Source organism: Otolemur garnettii, unplaced genomic scaffold (genome assembly GCF_000181295.1).
Source record: "Otolemur garnettii isolate 467f Iridium unplaced genomic scaffold, OtoGar3 scaffold00013, whole genome shotgun sequence".
In the NCBI taxonomy this organism is placed as follows: domain Eukaryota; kingdom Metazoa; phylum Chordata; class Mammalia; order Primates; family Galagidae; genus Otolemur; species Otolemur garnettii.
In genome coordinates, this window is record NW_003852408.1 from 29,343,754 (window position 1) to 29,361,904 (window position 18,151).

An 18,151-nucleotide genomic window follows, 5' to 3' on the forward strand; every position below is an offset into this window, starting at 1 on the left:
TGTGAGTCTTTGTTGTTAATCCACAAATTTTAAATCAGTACCAAGTACATGCTTGTTTTTCCATTCGTGTGATATTAGGAGAGTGTTCTCCAAATCTATCCAAGTTGTACAAAAAGGATACAAAATCTCTATCATTTTTATGACTGAATAGTATTCCATGGTATACATATACCACAGTTTATTAATCCATTCATGTCCAATTTGGGAATATTTTAGCAATCTCAGACAGGGCTGAAGAATGACAGCTTCCTCACCCCATGGAATGAAACAGAATGGGCTATTTGGAGAAATTCTTTGATCATACCTTAAACCAGGGAACTACTTTTCCTCATTCTGTTCTACAGGGGCCCTTGTGTGTTCCTGACAAATTAAGTCAGCAAGGTGTTTTGATTACTGCACCTCATTCTTCCTTAATTAGAGAAAATGTTACAAAAGTTGTTTTGTAGTTTAAACTCCATCAGAGCACCACATGGGCTTCCAGGAAATGAGAACAACACAGAATAATAAATTTTAGCAGAAATGAAAGTGTATTGTACACTGTTTAAACTTCTCTGTGTTTTATTTCCTTATCTGTAAATTGGGAATAATAAATGTACCTGCCTCATAGAATTATAGTGAAGGTTGAATTAATCCACATAAAATGCTTAGAATTGTTCCTGACACGTACATGTTGGTGTTTGTTTTGGGGGTCATGTGTCTTACACAGCGTTAGTCACCACTCACTATATGGTTGTGTCCTGCGTGTGACATTTGTTCACCTTTTCCTTCCCTGTACCCAGGCCTTGCTCAGTGCCCATGACACAGTAGCTCAGAAAGATTTTGAGCCCCTACTTCCTCCACTGCCAGACAACATCCCTGAGAGCGAGGAAGCCATGAGGATTGTTTGTTTGGTGAAAAACCAACAGCCCCTGGTAAGGAACTTGTCTTATCTTTTCATTTAGAATCGCACCAGGGTTAACTGTGAACTAAGTTACATCTCATACTTACTTAGGCAATGGTCTGCAGTCACATACAGGAAAAGACTTGAGAAATTTGTGGAAAACTGAAATTAAAAGATTAAAAAATAAAAAATATAAACCTTATTTCTCGTTCTAAATGCCATCAAGTTCAAGATACTTTTGTAGGCGGTGCTAACAGCCATTAGTCTATCCCCAAAGTACTAAGGGTCCTGGATGTTTAGCCATGTCAGTGCAGACTTTTTCACATTACCTGAGGAAGTATGCCTTTAAAGATTTTTTTAAGAGTAGGAAACAAAGGAAAGTCGAAAGGACCCAAATAAGAACTGTAAGGTGGATGCCTAATGATGTCTCACAAAATTGTTTTTTTTTTTTTTTGTTTGAGAGGAATGAGTAATAGCATTTTCGTGATGGAGATGAACTCTCAGGTGAAGCTTTCTTGGGGATTTTCCTGCTACAGTTTTAACTAACTTTCTCAAAACACTCTTATCATAAGCAGATGTTATCATTCTTTGGCCCTCCAGAAAGTTAACAGGCAAAATGCTCTGAGTCTCTTAAAAAAAAAAAAATACAAAAAAACACCAGAAAACCTTGCTATAACCTTTACTTGCTTTTACTTTGATTGGACCCCTCCACCTCTTGGTAGCCACTGCGTTGATTAGACTTCGTCTTCACGATCATGCTGGTAAATCCATGTTTCTTTCCTGGTACAACTCTTCAGAGAAAGGCTTCAGCATTGTGATTCACTTGTTCAAAGTTTTCATGGAAAGCTCTGCGCTTGTCTGAAGCTCATCTGGGGACGATGGTTTTGGCACCCAGCGAGTGCCAAACAGTTTGCTCAACATAAATTTTTCAGTCAGAATTATGTAAGCCGAACCAAACTAGATCCTGTTCATGTTGTAACAAGTTAGCATTCGTTGTTTTTGGTGCAAAAAAAAAAAAAAAAAATTTGAAATCCATCCATAGTTTTTTCATCATACCCATTTTCCACAGACTTTTTGAAGTCCTCTCATACAGTGATAGTAATGTGTGTAAACTGTATGACTTTTGCCTGTGACTTCAAACTTGTTTCATGTCATAATGTTTTCACTCACAAAAGATTTCTGCTTAGCATTTTTCTTTTTTGAAAATAAGACAAGACTTAAGAGACTTGTGTGAGAAACAAGCTGCATGTATTTTGTTTTACTTGGCTCTCTGACATGTGCATTTATTTCACTCCCTTCCAATGCATTAGCCTAAGTTTTTCTCCTCTCTGAGAAACTAAGTAAGGCATTAACTTTATATCCTAAGGGTAGTCCTTTGATTAGCTTGTAACTGTGGGAGCTTTCTTTATCTTTAGAAGGACCTAATTTTTCTTTTTTTTATGTCTATGTGATTGGATTGAGAACTTAGAAGCCAAAGCTGCATGCCCTTTGCTTTTAATGCCATAATATGACAGATAGGCCTCAGTGCACTGTGTGGTCCCCCTCTCCCTCCCTGGTTGGTATAAATATCCTCATCTGAAAAACCAGAGCTACACTGAGAGAAGCCACCAGAAGAGTGGTCAAGTGAGGTAAAAGAGGGATTTTTTTTTTTTTTTTTTTTTAGAGACAGAATCTCATTTTCTTGCTTTCTGTAGAGCACTGTGACATCATAGCTCACAGCAACTTCGAACTCTTGGGCTCAAGTGATTCTCTTGCTTCAGGCTCCTGAGTAGCTGGGCCTACAGGCGCTCACCACAACCCCTGACTATTTTCAGAGACAAGGTCTCACTCTGGCTCAGGCTGGTCAGGAACCTGTGAGCTCAGGCAATCCACCCTCCTTGGCTTCACAGACCGGTAGGATTATAGGAGTGACCCAGCACACCTGGCCTGTAAAAGAGGAATCTCTTTGTGTTCTCTCTCCAGGGAGCCACCATCAAGCGCCACGAGATGACAGGGGACATCCTAGTGGCCAGGGTCATCCATGGTGGGCTGGCCGAGAAGAGTGGTAAGCTGGAGTAGTAGAGAACAGTGTCACTAGAAAAATAGGAAATGTTTGATTATTTAATCTTCTTTCCAGAGAATCCCTACTTTCCTAACTTGGGTCAGGGTTTTGATAAGTTGTACTGCTTGACTAAAGCAACAAAGAAAGAATATTCCAGAGAAATCTTACTCCCCTTCCCTTATAGGCACCATGTTAATGACCTCTCAGTTTGCCTCCTCATGGCAACCTCATGCTGTCTTACAAATGAGGAAACTAAAGCTCAATGAGAGTAAGTAACTAACTTGCTCAAGGTTACACAGTTTGGGTTAGAATTTTAGTCCAGGTCTGCCTGATTTTATATTCCCAGCTTTTTCTCCTCACTTAGTCCTTCTACTTTCAAAAAGGCATAGCTGTTGGGCAGTGCCTGTGGCTCAAAGGAGTAGGGCACTGGCCCCATATGCTGGAGGTGGTGGGTTCAAACCCTGCCCTGGCCAAAAACTGAAAAAAAAAAAAAAAAGGCATAGGTCTTCCCCATCTTGAAAACCCTTTTGCTAAATCTTTCTACCAGTCAACCAATTTTTCATTCTTTCACTGCTGTGCTTCTGACATGAGTGATTATCTACCTGTCACAATTCCCCACCTCCCATAGGCCCTGAAACCTGGCACACAGTTTATGCCTCAGCATTCTTATAAATACCAAGGATGTCCTAACTGCAAACTAAATCCATTGACCCTTCCTTCCTCCTCGGTTTTATTCCTACTTCTCTACACAGTTGATACTGTTGATACCTTTCTTGCAATTTTAATCATCCTTGGTTTCTGTTGCATGATCTTACCCTGCTTCTAGTCTGATTGCTATGACAACTCCATTCTTTTACTCATATTTGTCAAGGCTTAATCTTAAATGCCAAGTTTCTCCACATCCCTCCCCCATTTTTTTCTCATTGATCATTTACTTATGGCCCTGATATCTTTGTTTTGACTGCCAGTGTTATGATTTTGTTTTATAGTATCAGAATAGCAAAAATAAACATATCACAATCAGTTAACACCAAGTGCTGGTGAAGAGGTGGAAAAATGGAATGCTTACACATTTCTGGTGGTAGTGTAAGTTGGAATAACCAGTTTGCTTTATAATGATTATTTTACAGTACATTTAAAAACTTTACAGCAGACTTGGGTCAGTGAATTTGTTCAATATCTACTGGAATATCTACCTCTCTTTTTTGTCCTATTTCTTTGTGTCCTTTGTTTTGTGTTCCTATTTGCATAGGGTTGCTGTATGCTGGAGACAAACTAGTGGAAGTGAATGGAGTTTCAGTGGAGGGGCTGGACCCTGAACAAGTGATCCATATTCTGGTAACAGTCTTCTCTCTGCTTTTTTGTTTGTGACTTAGTGAAATTCCAAGGCTGCCCTAGGACCATAAAGCCCACGTGTGTGCATTGTAATGTGACGGTGATTTGAGTTCTCTTGACAGCTTCCTGTCTCCTACCCCCCAGGCCTGTCTGTCACCATGCTGTGTGGTGACCTTCCTCCTCTGCTCCCCCAGAAGTTTCCCCAGCTGGGAAACTTCCCTCCCCAAGCTGCTCTTTCAGCCTCAGGGAGATTGCCAGGTCCCCCAGCTCAGCTCCCTCATCACCTGGGTTGCTCCATTGGAAACTGAGCCCAGGGTGGGCAGAGTGAGACTTTAGAGAAGCTTTGGAGCAGAGTCAGAACCTGAGCAAACCACCCCTCATTCACCTAATGTATCAATATAGCTGAAACCTGTCCAGGCACACTGGCTCATACCTGTAATTCTCTCTCCTCTGGGAGACTGAGGTGGGTGGATTGCCTGAGCTTAGGAGTGTGAGACCCTGTCTCTTCTAAAAAATAGAAAAACTAGCTAGGCCTACTGGCAGGTGTGGGTAGTCCTAGCTGTTCAGGAGGCTGAGGCAAGAGAATCTCTTGAGTCCAGGAGTTTAAGGTTGCTATGAGCTATGATACCACAGCACTCTAGTCTAGGACAACAGAGTGAGACTCTGCCTCAAAACAAAACAAATGAACAAACAAAAAACAGCTTAAATCTGTTTAACATCTTCCTTGAGCACAGCTTTGGGGGAAGAAAGTAGTCATCAGATGGCAGCTTATATGGAGGGAGACATCCTTAGTGGCTCTGCCACTGTTCCTTGGTGGCTGGAGCTAGGGATTGATAACCTGATTATATAAGACATTGGGCTTGCTCAGGTTCCCACTCCTACCCCTCAGCTCATTCCCCGAATCATAGTTCAGTTGTTAATAGCCATAGCAACATGCCCCCCACCTGTCTACACCCACGCACATCCCAAGTGTGGAGCCCAAGGTTGATCACTATATATTATGTAGACTAGAGGTTCTCAAACTGGGCTCCCGAGGGAACTCGAGGTTTTCACAATGATGGCTTAGAGACTAAGGTAAGGGATTGTACATACTATAAGGAATATAGCAAACACCTAAATATTTTGCAAGCCACTGATGCAAGATTCCTTGTGTTATGCAAGGTGCTACAAAAACAGCTTGAGGGAGTGTGAGTCACAGACATGCCCACCCCTATTTCAGTCCTCCCTTCTGGTGTCAGTTGTCGAGTTGCCAAGACAGTGGGATTGTGAAATTCCTAAGAGTAAGAATAGGGTCTTGTTAATTTCTAGATCATTACTGCCTGTCACAGTGTATGTAACAAGGGATTCTACCTCTCTCTTAGGCTGGCAGATTCTTTGTCTCTCCCTTCACTCTGAGGACTCTTCATTGCCACCATTAGTTTGGAAATTTGTCAGTTCTCCCAGAAAATTGGATCCTCTCTTCTTCCCCATCAGGGGTATCTTGTACAGAAACACGTTCAGTAAATGCTTTCTGCATAATTAGTGAGGAGGGAAAGCTAGAGAGAGAGCTCTCATCTCTTCCCCAGGGCCTATGGGAAGAAGACTTTGCTGGGTGGGTATTTCTATTGGCAAGGAGGTGGAGGGTTCCTGGAAGAGGCCACCTCAGTGTATATTTTATCAGACCAGTTACCCCAGAGTCCCACAACGGGGCAGAAGCAGAGATACATTGCTTCCTAATTTCCATTTCTAGATGGTGACAGGTAGCTATTGAACCCTATGGAAGTCTCTGCAGGGGATGTCACCATTAGACCTGGACAGGTTCCATTGTAACCCCATCTACCAAGCCCCAGTAACCCTATTAGTTCTGTGATATGTCATCTGTGTCCCTTTCTCATTTCCTAGGCCATGTCTCGAGACACAATCATGTTCAAGGTGGTTCCAGTTTCTGACCCTCCTGTGAATAACCAGAAGACGGTAAGAATTTACTGAGTCTTTAATCTCACATACAGTATCCCGTATAACAATAACAATGGCTAAATGATACTATCCTCTACACTTACCCTGTGTTGGACATGTGTTCAACACTGTTAGGTGTTTTTCAATGCTGATGACCTGAAAGGCAAAATGAGTAAATGAATAAGGGAAAAGGAGGTGGATACTAAGATGTCAAGAAACAACATCAAACATGGTGACAATATGAGCAAAAACTTCTCAGAGATTCTATTCCTAAAGACATTTTTTTTCATGGCACTTAGATTCAGTTCAGGAAGCAAGTTGTCTTTTTCAGTGCACGTGGAGAGTAAAGACTGGAGTGGTAGAGAAGTGGGAGAAATGGTTTTAAGTAGTGACAGCCCATGGGCTAGGGTTCCTCTGATGGCATCATTATGCACCTTCTGATGGCACCATTATGCATCTGTCGTCAGGTGTACGTTCGTGCCATGACTGAGTACTGGCCCCAGGAGGATCCCAACATCCCCTGCATGGACGCTGGATTGCCTTTCCAGAAGGGGGACATCCTCCAGATTGTGGACCAGAATGATGCCCTCTGGTGGCAGGCCCGGAAAATCTCAGATCTTGCTACCTGTGCTGGGTTAATACCTTCTAAACAACTTCTAAAGAGGTAAGAAAAGTCATCACTCTTGGACTCAGGCCTGGGCTATCAGGAAATAAAATGTTTTCTCAGGCTTCTGTTACTACAGTTAAGATGAAATAAAGGAGAGGAACAAATGAATGAATGAACACACACAAACTGATTTATAAATCCTAATGTCAACTTGCTGATACACCCTAAGCATCTTAAAGCCACAGGGACCTGAATAACCATATCAGCTAGAAAAGAGAGAAAAGTGTTTGGAAAAATAAATTAAACTTAAAAGTGCTATTGTCTGAATGTTTATATCTCCTGCCAAATCCATATGGTGAAACCAAATTCCTAATGCAATAGTATTAAGAAGTGGGGCCTTTAAGAGGGCTCCATCCTTATGAATTGGATTTGTGCCTTTATAAAAGAAGCCCATGGGAGCTTGTTTGGCCCTTCTACCATACGAGGAGTCAGCTAGAAGTTTCTGTCTCTGAAGTAGAGAATGCACCCTCACAAGATACCAAATCTGCTAGCATCTTGATCTTAGACTTCCCAGCCTCCAGAACTGTGAGAAGTAAATTTCTGTTGTTTATAAACTATAAAAAAACCTCCTGCTATTTTGTTATAGCAGCCCAAACAGACTAAGATTAAAAAGCTGTAATTTTATTGCTCCTTCAAGCCTGAGTTGAGATTTCAGACTCTCAACCCACACACTTGCCTTAGGTTACTGAGGTCTGCTGAGGTCACAGAGGGAGTGAGTGAAGATAGGAAAGAGAAGAATCCAAGCTTCTATCAGTGTTAAGAGATCGAGAAGAAAAAGACCAGCAAAGGGACGCTGAGAAGGAATGACCAATGAGGCAGGATGAAAATCAAAACTATTTGGTGTCTTCCTGAACAACGTCAACTTCTACTGAGAAGGTCAAGGATTAACCATTAACCATTAGATCTTGCAACATGAAGGTCATTGATGATCTTGAAAAAAGCAATCTCAGTGGAGGGGTGGAGCCAAAATCCTTATTAGAGTGGGATTTGAATAAATTGATGATAGTAAGGATGGTAAACCCTCTGAGACATTTTGGTACAAGTAGAGCAATGGAGAAATAGCTAGGGGGAAAAGTGGAAGAACATGAGAGAAATTTTTAGATTAGGTACATCATGCTGGTAGGAATAATATAGTGAGAGGGAAAATTTTTATGATACAGGAGAAAGAGAAGAGAATTGCCATTGTTGATGCCCATGAGCAGGTAGAAGGACACAGATGAGTTGGCCTGATGTAGAACCACAAGCAGTTCACCCTTAGCAAGAGTAGCAGGAGGGAAGTACACAGGCACCCTGAGGGTAGAGGATGTGGTGGAAGCCTAGCGGTGTTCTCTTCCAGATTCTTTTATTATCTTAGTGAAATGAGAAGCAATGCCATAAGCTGAGAGGAGGGTGGCTAAGGGGATGTCAGGAAGGAGAGAGCGGAGGGCTTGAAAATTCCCACAAGAGCTGGAGAGCAAATGGATTAGGCAAATATAGGATGATCAGCATTAAGGGTCTACTTAAGTTAAAGGTCATGGATGTGAAGTGACTCTGAGTACAGGTCCAAATTAGATAGAGGGCTGGATTTAACAGCAAATCAAGAAAGGGCCAAGGAAGTGGTTATGAGGATGGACCGTGCCATTTAAGCTGTTAAGAAGAGAGACCAGGAAGTGAGGCAGGTAAGGATCAGTGAGAAGGAAGTAAGATCAAGGGATGACAGGTCCTGGGGGTGGGAAGAAGAGAGGAGCTGGTGGGAGAAAGGAATGCTAGAAATTGGAATTAAGGAGAGATGGCAGTATGACAGTGGGAGGAGCGGCTGAGAGAGGAAGAGGGGAAGGTCACTGGAAAAGAGGAGGTCAAGCACTGGAGGGACCCAAATGGAAGAGGCATCTCTGTGTTGCTGAAATCATCGAGAATTACAAATGAATAATGTTGAGAGTGCAGAAGAGGCCTGGTGATGGCGACCTGGTAAGATAATATTCAAAGCTGGGGGCTCCTCGGGAAGAGGGACAATGACCTGGAAGTGACAATGAGAAGCAAGGACACACATCCCACTTCCAGGCACAGTAGGATGAGGGCGTGTGCAGGGGCGTGCTGCAGCCCTCTGTGGCATCTCTCTCACATCCACGTCCAGAGAAGGCAGAGTGGTGGCTTGAAATCAGCCCCAGTGAGAGTTCGGACACTACGGAAATCACCAACAGCTGAGTCAGCGCTCCCTCCCCAGGGCTGGCTCACCAGCACATGGCTGGGAGTGGGAGAGGAAACAGCCACTTCTTGAAAGCTGCAGGGGGAGCAGGGACCTCAGGGAGGGCCGGGTTTCACTGAGAGCAGGAAGGTGAGTGGCTCCAAGGAGAGGCTAAGGCCTGAGAGTTTGCTGAAGCTTTGCCGTGTGATCCAGAGGTGTGTGGAAGGGTTCAGGGAGAGGTGGCCAGGGCCTTATAGGGATTAAAGTTCAGGGATAAGGGATGACCTGGGCTTGGGGACTGAAGGACATGAACAGGGATAAAGGCCTAATGAGATTAGTCCTCAGGGTTTCAGGGCAGAAAGTGGTGAGGAGGCTCAGGTGGTGGTCTTGTAAAGAATGCACAGAATTATGGGTTTATTGGGTTAGGAACAAATAAAGGACAGGGGAAAGTTGTCATGCTGTTTTTAGTACTTGCTACATGCAAATATAATATGATAATAAGAACATAAACAGTTTCATTTAGGAGCACTATGTCAACAGCAGAGTCTACACAAATGTCTTTTTTTTTGAGACAGAGCCTCAAGCTGTCCCCCTTGGTAGAGTACAGTGGTATCACAGCTCACAGCAACCTATAACTCCTGGGCTCAAGCGAGTCTCCTGCCTCAGTCTCCCAAGTAGCTGGGACCACAGGCACCCACCACAACGCCCGGCTATTTTTTGGTTGCAGCCATCATTATTGTCTGGTGGGCCAGGCTGGATTCGAACCTGCCACCTTAGGTGTATGTGGCTGGTGCCTTAGCCACTTGAGCCACAGGCACCAAGCCTACACAAATGTCTTATCAGAGACAATGAGAGAAGGTACTTCATGTTCCCCTGACTCTCAGTCAGAAAACCAGGAGGGCCCTTAAAGGACTAGAAGAGAATTTTTGAAATCAAATCCATTGTCACATCTTTGCAAGAGGTCTGCCCAGATGACAGACTGAAAGTCACTAGTTTCTCAGAGCCTTGATAAATGAGACTCTTGATATCTGCAAGTAATTTTTCTCTCTTCCCAGGTAAACTTCACTGTGAATAAAAATTAATGGGGGTGGGGGTGGGGAGGAATCTTGTTAAAATACAGATTCCTGGGCCCTATTCCCAGAGAATCTGATTCAGTGGATCATGGACACAGACCAGGAACCTGCAGTGTATCTAAGCCCCTCAGGCACTTCCAGTAAGTGTGTGAAGAGCAACATTGTACTAAGGAACAGTGGCTGAGCAGATAAAACACTTCTGTGCTCTTTATAAGATGATAGATCTTTGAATCAAAGTAGCTGGGGGTTGTTTTGTTTTTTAACTTTCTACAGGTAGAAAATCAGATCTGATTTTAGAGGAGTGTGAAAGAATGGAGAGAAAGGTCTCTTCTAAAAGGGCATCTTCATGGAGAGTAACACTGATCTGAAGGAGTGCAGAATAACTCTACACAAACTGCGGGAGTTAGAGGTTGATGTTTTGTGCTAAAGTAGCAAATATTTTTGGCACGAAGATATGACTTGGGTGTAAGGTGAAGACATACAGGACATCGTTTGCAAGAATGAAAAACCAAGAGCTCCCAGAGAAGACGGGGGTGGGAGGGTGGAAGGGCGGGACGTGAGAGGATGCAGGGGTCTAGCCTAAGGAGCGAGATGAGAGATACAGATGGAGAGACAGGCAGAGAGATCATATTGGAGGGTGACTAACCAGAGAGTGGCCCGGGAAAGTGCACAAGGCTAACGATCAGGAAACAGATACTTAGTGGGCCATCATCTAAGAAGAAATCAAGACCCCAGGCGCCCAGCCTGCATGTACTGTGAATTAAAGTACCTTAATTATGCAGTGGATATTTTTGGAAGAGTACCCAAGAAACTGGACAGATGGGAGGGAAGAAGCCTTACTAATTTATATTGTTAAAATTTTTACTATTTACCTGTATTATTGCTTCAAATAATTAATGAATCAGAATGCCTTGCATGTCTATGCTAATTAAGAATTGAAAGTAAGGTTATACACATTATTCAGTCCCCAAAATACCTTCAATATACACTAGCTCCATTGCATAAATGGGAAACTAAGTTTCAGAAGTGAGGAGATTGTCTAAGATCTTAAGGAAGGGAAGCAAGATTGGAACCCAGGTCTGTTACAGCCCTGTCTGTCACTTTCAAATTATATCACAAATGTGTCATGCTGCTAACTGTTCAGCCTCACCACTCTGCCTTTGACTTCCTTGAATCCGTTTCCTTATTTCTGTAGTTAGGAAAACGGACTGACTTGATCCTCCTTTCGGCAGAGTGTCATGGCATCACAGCTTACAGCAACCTCAAACTCTGGGGCTCAAGGCATCTTCTTGCCTCAGCCTCCCAAGTAGGTGGGACTACAGGTGCCCACCACAACACCTGGCTAGTTTTTCTATTTTTAGTAGAGATGAGGTCTCACTCTTACTCAGGCTGGTCTTGAACTCCTGAGTTCAGTCCACCTGCTTTGGCCTCCTAGAGTGCAAGGATTATAGACCCAGCCAACTTGATCTTTCTTCAACCCTAATGTGAATTAGAATTTTTACTCTTTTTTTTTTTTATCAACTTAATCTAAGTGTGCAGGGAAAGTTTAAGCATAGGTTCAAGTGTATGTGAGATAAAAAAGGTTGAAAAACCCTGCCCTAGAGAATCAGAGGCTGGAGACCTGGGGACCCAGAAATCTGCATTTTAACATCTCAGATGTCCTCCAAAGTTTGAGAAAAGATCAACTAGATTAGTGCTTTACAAACTTCATTGTGCACGTGACTTACCTGGGGTCTATAAAGAAGATTCCATAGAATTTGTAAGGTTTGAGGTGAGGACTGAGATTCTGCATTTCTCAAAGGACTCCCAGGCAAAGCTGATGCTACAGGTGGGAACCACAAGTTGAGTAGCAAAGGACAGAAGCGCTCAAGATCTTCTCTTGCTCTAAACTTCATAGTGAATAAGAGAGAAAGAAGAGCAATTTTGCTTAGAAAGTTGCTTTGAAGCAGGCAAGGAAAGGAATTGTTGTAAGGGGACCCATGGGAAGAGGAATAAGTCAATAGAGATTTCAGGGGCCAAGAAAGGTGAGGCCTTGCCCTGGAGCCCAGGAGGTGCTAAGATCACAAGAGGAGCTGAGCATCTAAAGGAGCTGTAGAGACGTGAACAGTCTCAGCGGGAAACCTGAGTATGCTATGAGAATTCTAACAAGACCACTGAGACAGGCTGCCATGGTCAAAAAGCAAATTACCATAGATCATTGACTCAAGTTCTGTGCACTTGAACTTGTAGTCATGGGCCAGACTGTCACTCTGTACTCCAAAAAGAGCCTGTGAAGCAGAGGAGGTGATGAAAAAGGCTATGTGTTTGGGAAATGTGCCTTACAATGTCATTGGAGCAGAGATCACCCTTTTTTCTTGGATGAAGGCAACAGAATTCTAGACAGCATTCTTTTTTGTGGTTATCCAGGGTCTTTGTCACCTGGGTTAACCTGGTTGTTTTTGGGTTTTTTCTCAAAGTGTATTTCTTTTTTGTATAGGAAACAAAGGGAATTCTGGTGGTCTCAGCCATACCAGCCTCATACCTGCCTCAAATCAACCAAATGTGAGTATGTGGCTGACTCAATTTCAACATGTGTACATCCTGGAGAAGCCTGCTCCCTCTCTCCTGGGGCTGGATCTCCCTTCTGCTCCCACATTATCTCCCTCGAAGCCAGCCATTTGAAGTCCTAGCAAAGACATTCATTCCTTGGGATTTAGAAGAGTTTTCAGTATATGAAGATGCAAATGCTCTTGTGTTTGGAACACGTTAAGCCATCCCTCCCTAACTTAGAGTCCTCCATGATCGGTGGAGCTCATATGTGCACTATTGCAGAGACTGGCAAAGATGGCTGCATAGCCACACGAGCCTACACTTGGGTTCTATCAATTCAGAGGGCTTAATTTTCACTCTATTTAGAAGCACGGAATGACAGTTGTGTGTGCCTTTGAGGAATAAATATGGGACTCAACTATTACTGCATTAGTGCAGTTTGATTGTTAGACAATATTATTTAATTGCAGTGGGGTTGGTTAATAAAGGGCACCTTGGTGGTAAATGCTTATCAACTCCTTACTGCCTTAGAAAAGGCTGCTACAGCTTGGCAGAGCCCAGCTGGAAAAAACTGAGTGAGGCCCTTCCAAAATGGCCTGCAGGAAGCCTCTGGAAAGGAGTTAAGGAAGGGGACAGGGCAACAGGAGGAGGGAGGGGACACAGAGAGAAGCCTGGAAGGACACTAAAGTAGATGATAGTGCCAATTTTATAGATTTACCCATGGCAAGCCCTCTTTCACATTATTATTTTTCACTTCTCTAAGCTGAAAATTACTTTTCCTTTGATTTCCCTATTGAAAAAATATGATGGGCTGAGTACGGTGGCTCATGCCTATAATCCTGGCACTCAGGGAGGCTGAGCCAGGAGGATCATTTGACCTGAGGAGTTTGAGACCAGACTGAGCAAGAAGACCTGATCTCCACAAGAAAATAGAAAAATCAGCTGGGTGTTGTGGCAGGCACCTGTAGTCCCAGCTACTCAGGAAGCTGAGGCAGGACAGTCGCTTGAAACCAGGAGTTCAAGGTTTCTGTGAGCTAGGCTAGTGCCATGACACTTTAGCTGGGGTAATAGAGTAAGACTCTGTTTCAAAAAAAAAAAGAAAGAAAAGAAAGGATATAATAACAACTATAAAGACATTTTTTGAAAGAAGAAAACACTCTTATTCCTTCTCATTGCCAATTGACAATATTTTTGTGTTACCTTTCAGTTATGAATGAATACATAATTTATAAGGTTATAATAACAGGTACAATACCACTTTTTAAAAAATTATAAGCAACATTTTTCACGACATAATTTACATAATGATATTTTAGTATTTCTCTCATGTTTTAAAAAAGTCTTCTTTTGGTACCAAACTAAATTAAAAGAATTCTTTATTTTCCTATTTCGTTTATCAAAGGCACATGGAAATGCTAATTAGAGCATCTCATCAGCATCTGATAACTATGGGCAGTATGACCACTGGTTGACATTTAATTTGCTCATGCAGGCTAACTATGATTTATATTAGACTCTAGAACAGTCCATGCCGAAAGTAGTTTGCATTGCCTTATTATTATCCTTACAAATCTCTAAGTCCAGGAGCCCTGGGTTGGAACTTGAAGGATCACTTCTCACAGGGAATATTTCTGATGGAGAATAATCATTTTCTAAACCACTCAATCATTGTTTTGAACAACAATTGGAGATGATGCTGCAAACAGTATGATTTTAAAGTTTTGGCTCTGTTTTAACCTTACTATAGGAAAAAATAATCTTGGGGGTAGGCAGCTAAGAGTTAGAGGCAATTTTATTAATCAAGAGTTACTGAAAAATTCTAGGCCTATCTTAGTTTGCAGATGGTTACTACAAATTTGTTTACTGGCCAGGCACAGTGGCTCATACCTGTAATCCCAGCACTCTGAGAGGCCGAGGCAAGTGGATTGCTTGAGCTCGGGTGTTCAAGACCAGCCTGAGCAAGAGCAAGACCCCGTCTCTAAAAAGAGCTGGGCATTGTGGCGGGCGCCTGTAATCCCAGCTACTCAGGAGGCTGAGGCAAGAGGATTGCTCAAACCCAAGAGTTTGAGGTTGCTATGATGATGTCACAGTACTCTATTCAGGGCAACAGAGTGAGACTCTGTCTCAAAACAAACAAAAACAACAACAACAGAAAAGCCCCAAAAAACAAAAATCCAAAACTAAAAAGTTGTTTACTGAAGATGCACCTATATTTGTCACCCTTCTTTCTTTCTTCCCTTCCTTTCATTCTTTCTTTCTCCTTCTTTACTCTTTCCATTCTAGATTTGAGTTCCTAAACTATGCTGAACTAAGCACATTAATTCAGAAATGATTAGATTGAAACCCTTTTTAGAGTTTATTGGGATGGAAGGAAATGGGCTTTACCAGAAGCAAATAGATTCCCATTTCCAACAAGGCTCATAAATATATTCATTTCTACAGAGCATTTATCATTTTATTTCTAAATCTTCACTGAATTTCTAGACAATAAACCCAGAATATTATGATAATCTTAGCACTTTGTTTGTTTTATTGTAAGTTAACCTGTGTTCTCTTTTTTCCTGCTTCAATCATTTGCCTACACTCAGTCATCTCTATGGAAGAAGGTAAGAAATTGTATTTGGAAAAAAAACTCTTATTTCTAAAATCTCCTAGAAATTTCCTGTAGCTGTAAAACTTCGATTCAGTTCAGCAATTTATGAAGCTCTTTCTATGTACCTAGGAATGTGCTAGCCATTTATATCCTAATTTATAAAAGGCTGTCATTCAGAAGAATGCAGGCCAGGTGTATATGTCCTAACACTGAGAGGAATAAAGAAAAGAGAAGTAACATTTATTTGCAACCCCCCAATTTACCACAGCACATGGCAAGAACTCAATAAAAGTTGTGAAACTGATCAAATGTTTTGTTTCAACTGCTTTATATACACTATGTACAAATAACACTGGAGGGAAATTATTGTTTCCATTTTATAGAGGAAAAGATAGAAGTTCAGAGAAGATAAGAATAGTTTTCAGAAGTTACAAACAGTGGGATATGGATCCAAGCCTCTATCTGCCTGAAGGGCCCCTGCATCGGGAGCAAATGGGATGTTCAGTTATTACTCTTCCCCCCTTAGACCCCCACTTTCTTGATGACCCACAATATCAAATACACAGCACCCAAGCTTATGCATACACACATGCAAGAAGATGCTGTCTGCTTTCAGAGTGGGGAGAAAAGAGAGCAGAGCCGTCCCCTTCACTATCACCCTCATTTCATCCCTGAAATTGGAAAGGGAGAGCAAAGAACTACCAAAGAGGGACTTTCAAAAACTGATACATGAGCCCCTGGCTCCAGTCTGTGTCCCCCAAGGACAGGAGAGGTGTATGACATAGGCAGATGATAGCAGAAATGGGAACAGAAGGAGTTGGGATGGGGGACAAGTCCAGGGTGCCTGCTTCTGGGCTTATCAACCCAGGATCACAACCCAGTCCCCCTGCCTGGGCTGGGGATGCAGTGCTCTTGGAGGTTAATACAGCCACTGTCTTAGCGTGGGCTGCCATAGCAAGATACCACAGACTGGGTGTTTAAACAACAGATGATTATTTCTCATGGTCCCAAGATCATGGTTCCAGCAGGGCTGGTTTGCAGGTGAACACCTTCTTGCTGTGTGCTCACATGGCCTTTCCTCTGCACATGCTTGGAGAGGGAGAAGGAGGTCTCTACTGCCTCTTCCTCTTCTTTATTTTTTATTTTGGCATTTACAAAGAAATCATGTGCTATTTGATTAATATTTCAGGTGCAGTTTAGAAAGAAAGAGTCACCATATAAATGGTAGTTGAATTTTTTTTATTAAATCATTTATGGGGTAAAATGAGCTGATTTCATATAGAATTAGGAACACTTACATCATAGTGGTTAATTTATACCTCATCTCATTTACTTAATTATTGTGCTAAGACATTTATACTCTAAACTAATAGATCCGACATGTACCCCTGCATTATGCACCATAGGTGTGATCCCCCCATTTACCCTCCCTCGATCTGACCTCCCCCCTCCCCTTCCATCTCCCCCTCCTTCCTCCTTCATCTTGTGCCATAGTTGTGATCTATTCTTCATATGAAAGTGTGAGTGATTGTAAATTGGTTTCATAATAGTACTGAATACATTGGATATTTTTTCTTCCATTCTTGAAATACTTTCCTAAGTAGGATATGTTTCAGCTCCATACATGTAAACATAAAAGAGGTAAAGTCTCCATCTTTTTAAGGCTGCATAATATTCCATGGTATACATATACCACAATTTATTAATTCATTCATGGGTTGATGGGCACTTGGGCTTCTTCCATAACTTGGATATTATGAATTGAGGTGCAATGAGCAATCTGGTGCAAATATCTTTGTTATAAAGTGATTTTTGGTCTTTTGGATATACACCTAGTAGAGGAATCGCAGGATCGAACAGCAGGTCTACTTTTAGATCCCTGAGTATTCTCCATACTTCTTTCCAAAAGGGACGTATTTGCTCGCACTCCGACCAGCAGTGCAGAAGTGTTCCCTTTTCTCCACATCCATGCCAACATCTGTAGTTTTGGGATCTTGTTATGTGAGCCACTCTTATGGGAGTTAGATGATATCTCAAAGTGGCTTTGATTTGCATTTCTCTGATGATTAAAGATGATAAGCATTTTTTCATGTGTCTGTAGGCCATGTGCCTATCATCTTCAGAGAAGCTCTGTTCAAGTCTCTTGCCCACAATGAAATGGGATTACTTGTTCTTTTCTTATTAATAAGTTGAGTTCTCTTTGATTCTGATTATCAAACCTTTGTTGGAGACATAACCTACAAATATCCTCTCCCATTCTGAGGACTATCTGCTTGCTTTACTTACTGTTTCTTGGTTGTGCAGAAACTTTTTAGTTTGATCAGATCCCAGTAATGTATTTTTGGTGTTGTCCAGGGGTCCTCCTCATACAGTATTCTCCCAAGCCAATTTCAGCTGGTGACTTGTAGAAGCCTGAAACTGGACCCACACCTTTCACCACTGACAAAAAATCGGCTCTCGCTGGATAAAATATTTAAGCTTAAGACATGAAATGATAAAGATTCTTGGAGAGAGTGCAGGAGAAATGCCTCTTCCTCTTCTTATAAGGCCACCAGTCCTATTGAATCAGGGCCCCAGTCTTACAACCTCATTTAACCTTACTTACCTTCTTAGAGGCTCTATCTCCAAATATTGCCACACTGGGTGTCAGGGCTTCAACATATGGATATTATAGGGACACAGTTCAGTCCGTAACACCCACCCTAGCTGATAATGTGGAATTATTGATTTTGAGAGATCTCAGAATCACATATCCAAAAAATCAGGGCTTCTTGTCCTATTACTGGAGAATCATGCCTAATCTCTGTATCTTCATCTGTAAAGCAGAAATGACTGTAATTTGTAATTTTTGTTTGCCTTTTTAAAAACCTTCTAGTTATGTCCTGGAAACTAATGAACTCACTGTTGTTGTTGTAAATGGCTAATCTGAAAAAC

General features: G+C 42.1%; 1 protein-coding gene across 1 annotated transcript in view; it reads left to right on the top strand.

Annotated features, from left to right (window-relative positions):
- MPP4 (membrane palmitoylated protein 4) overlaps nt 1-18,151 on the top strand; it is a 46,032-nt gene that overhangs the window by 8,167 nt on the left and 19,714 nt on the right. The window contains exons 4-10 of the mRNA XM_003785125.2: nt 780-911; nt 2,843-2,924; nt 4,174-4,259; nt 6,138-6,209; nt 6,659-6,855; nt 12,572-12,636; nt 15,213-15,230. Coding sequence (XP_003785173.1) covers nt 780-911; nt 2,843-2,924; nt 4,174-4,259; nt 6,138-6,209; nt 6,659-6,855; nt 12,572-12,636; nt 15,213-15,230 — 652 coding nt within the window. The remainder of the gene's footprint in view (nt 1-779; nt 912-2,842; nt 2,925-4,173; nt 4,260-6,137; nt 6,210-6,658; nt 6,856-12,571; nt 12,637-15,212; nt 15,231-18,151) is intronic.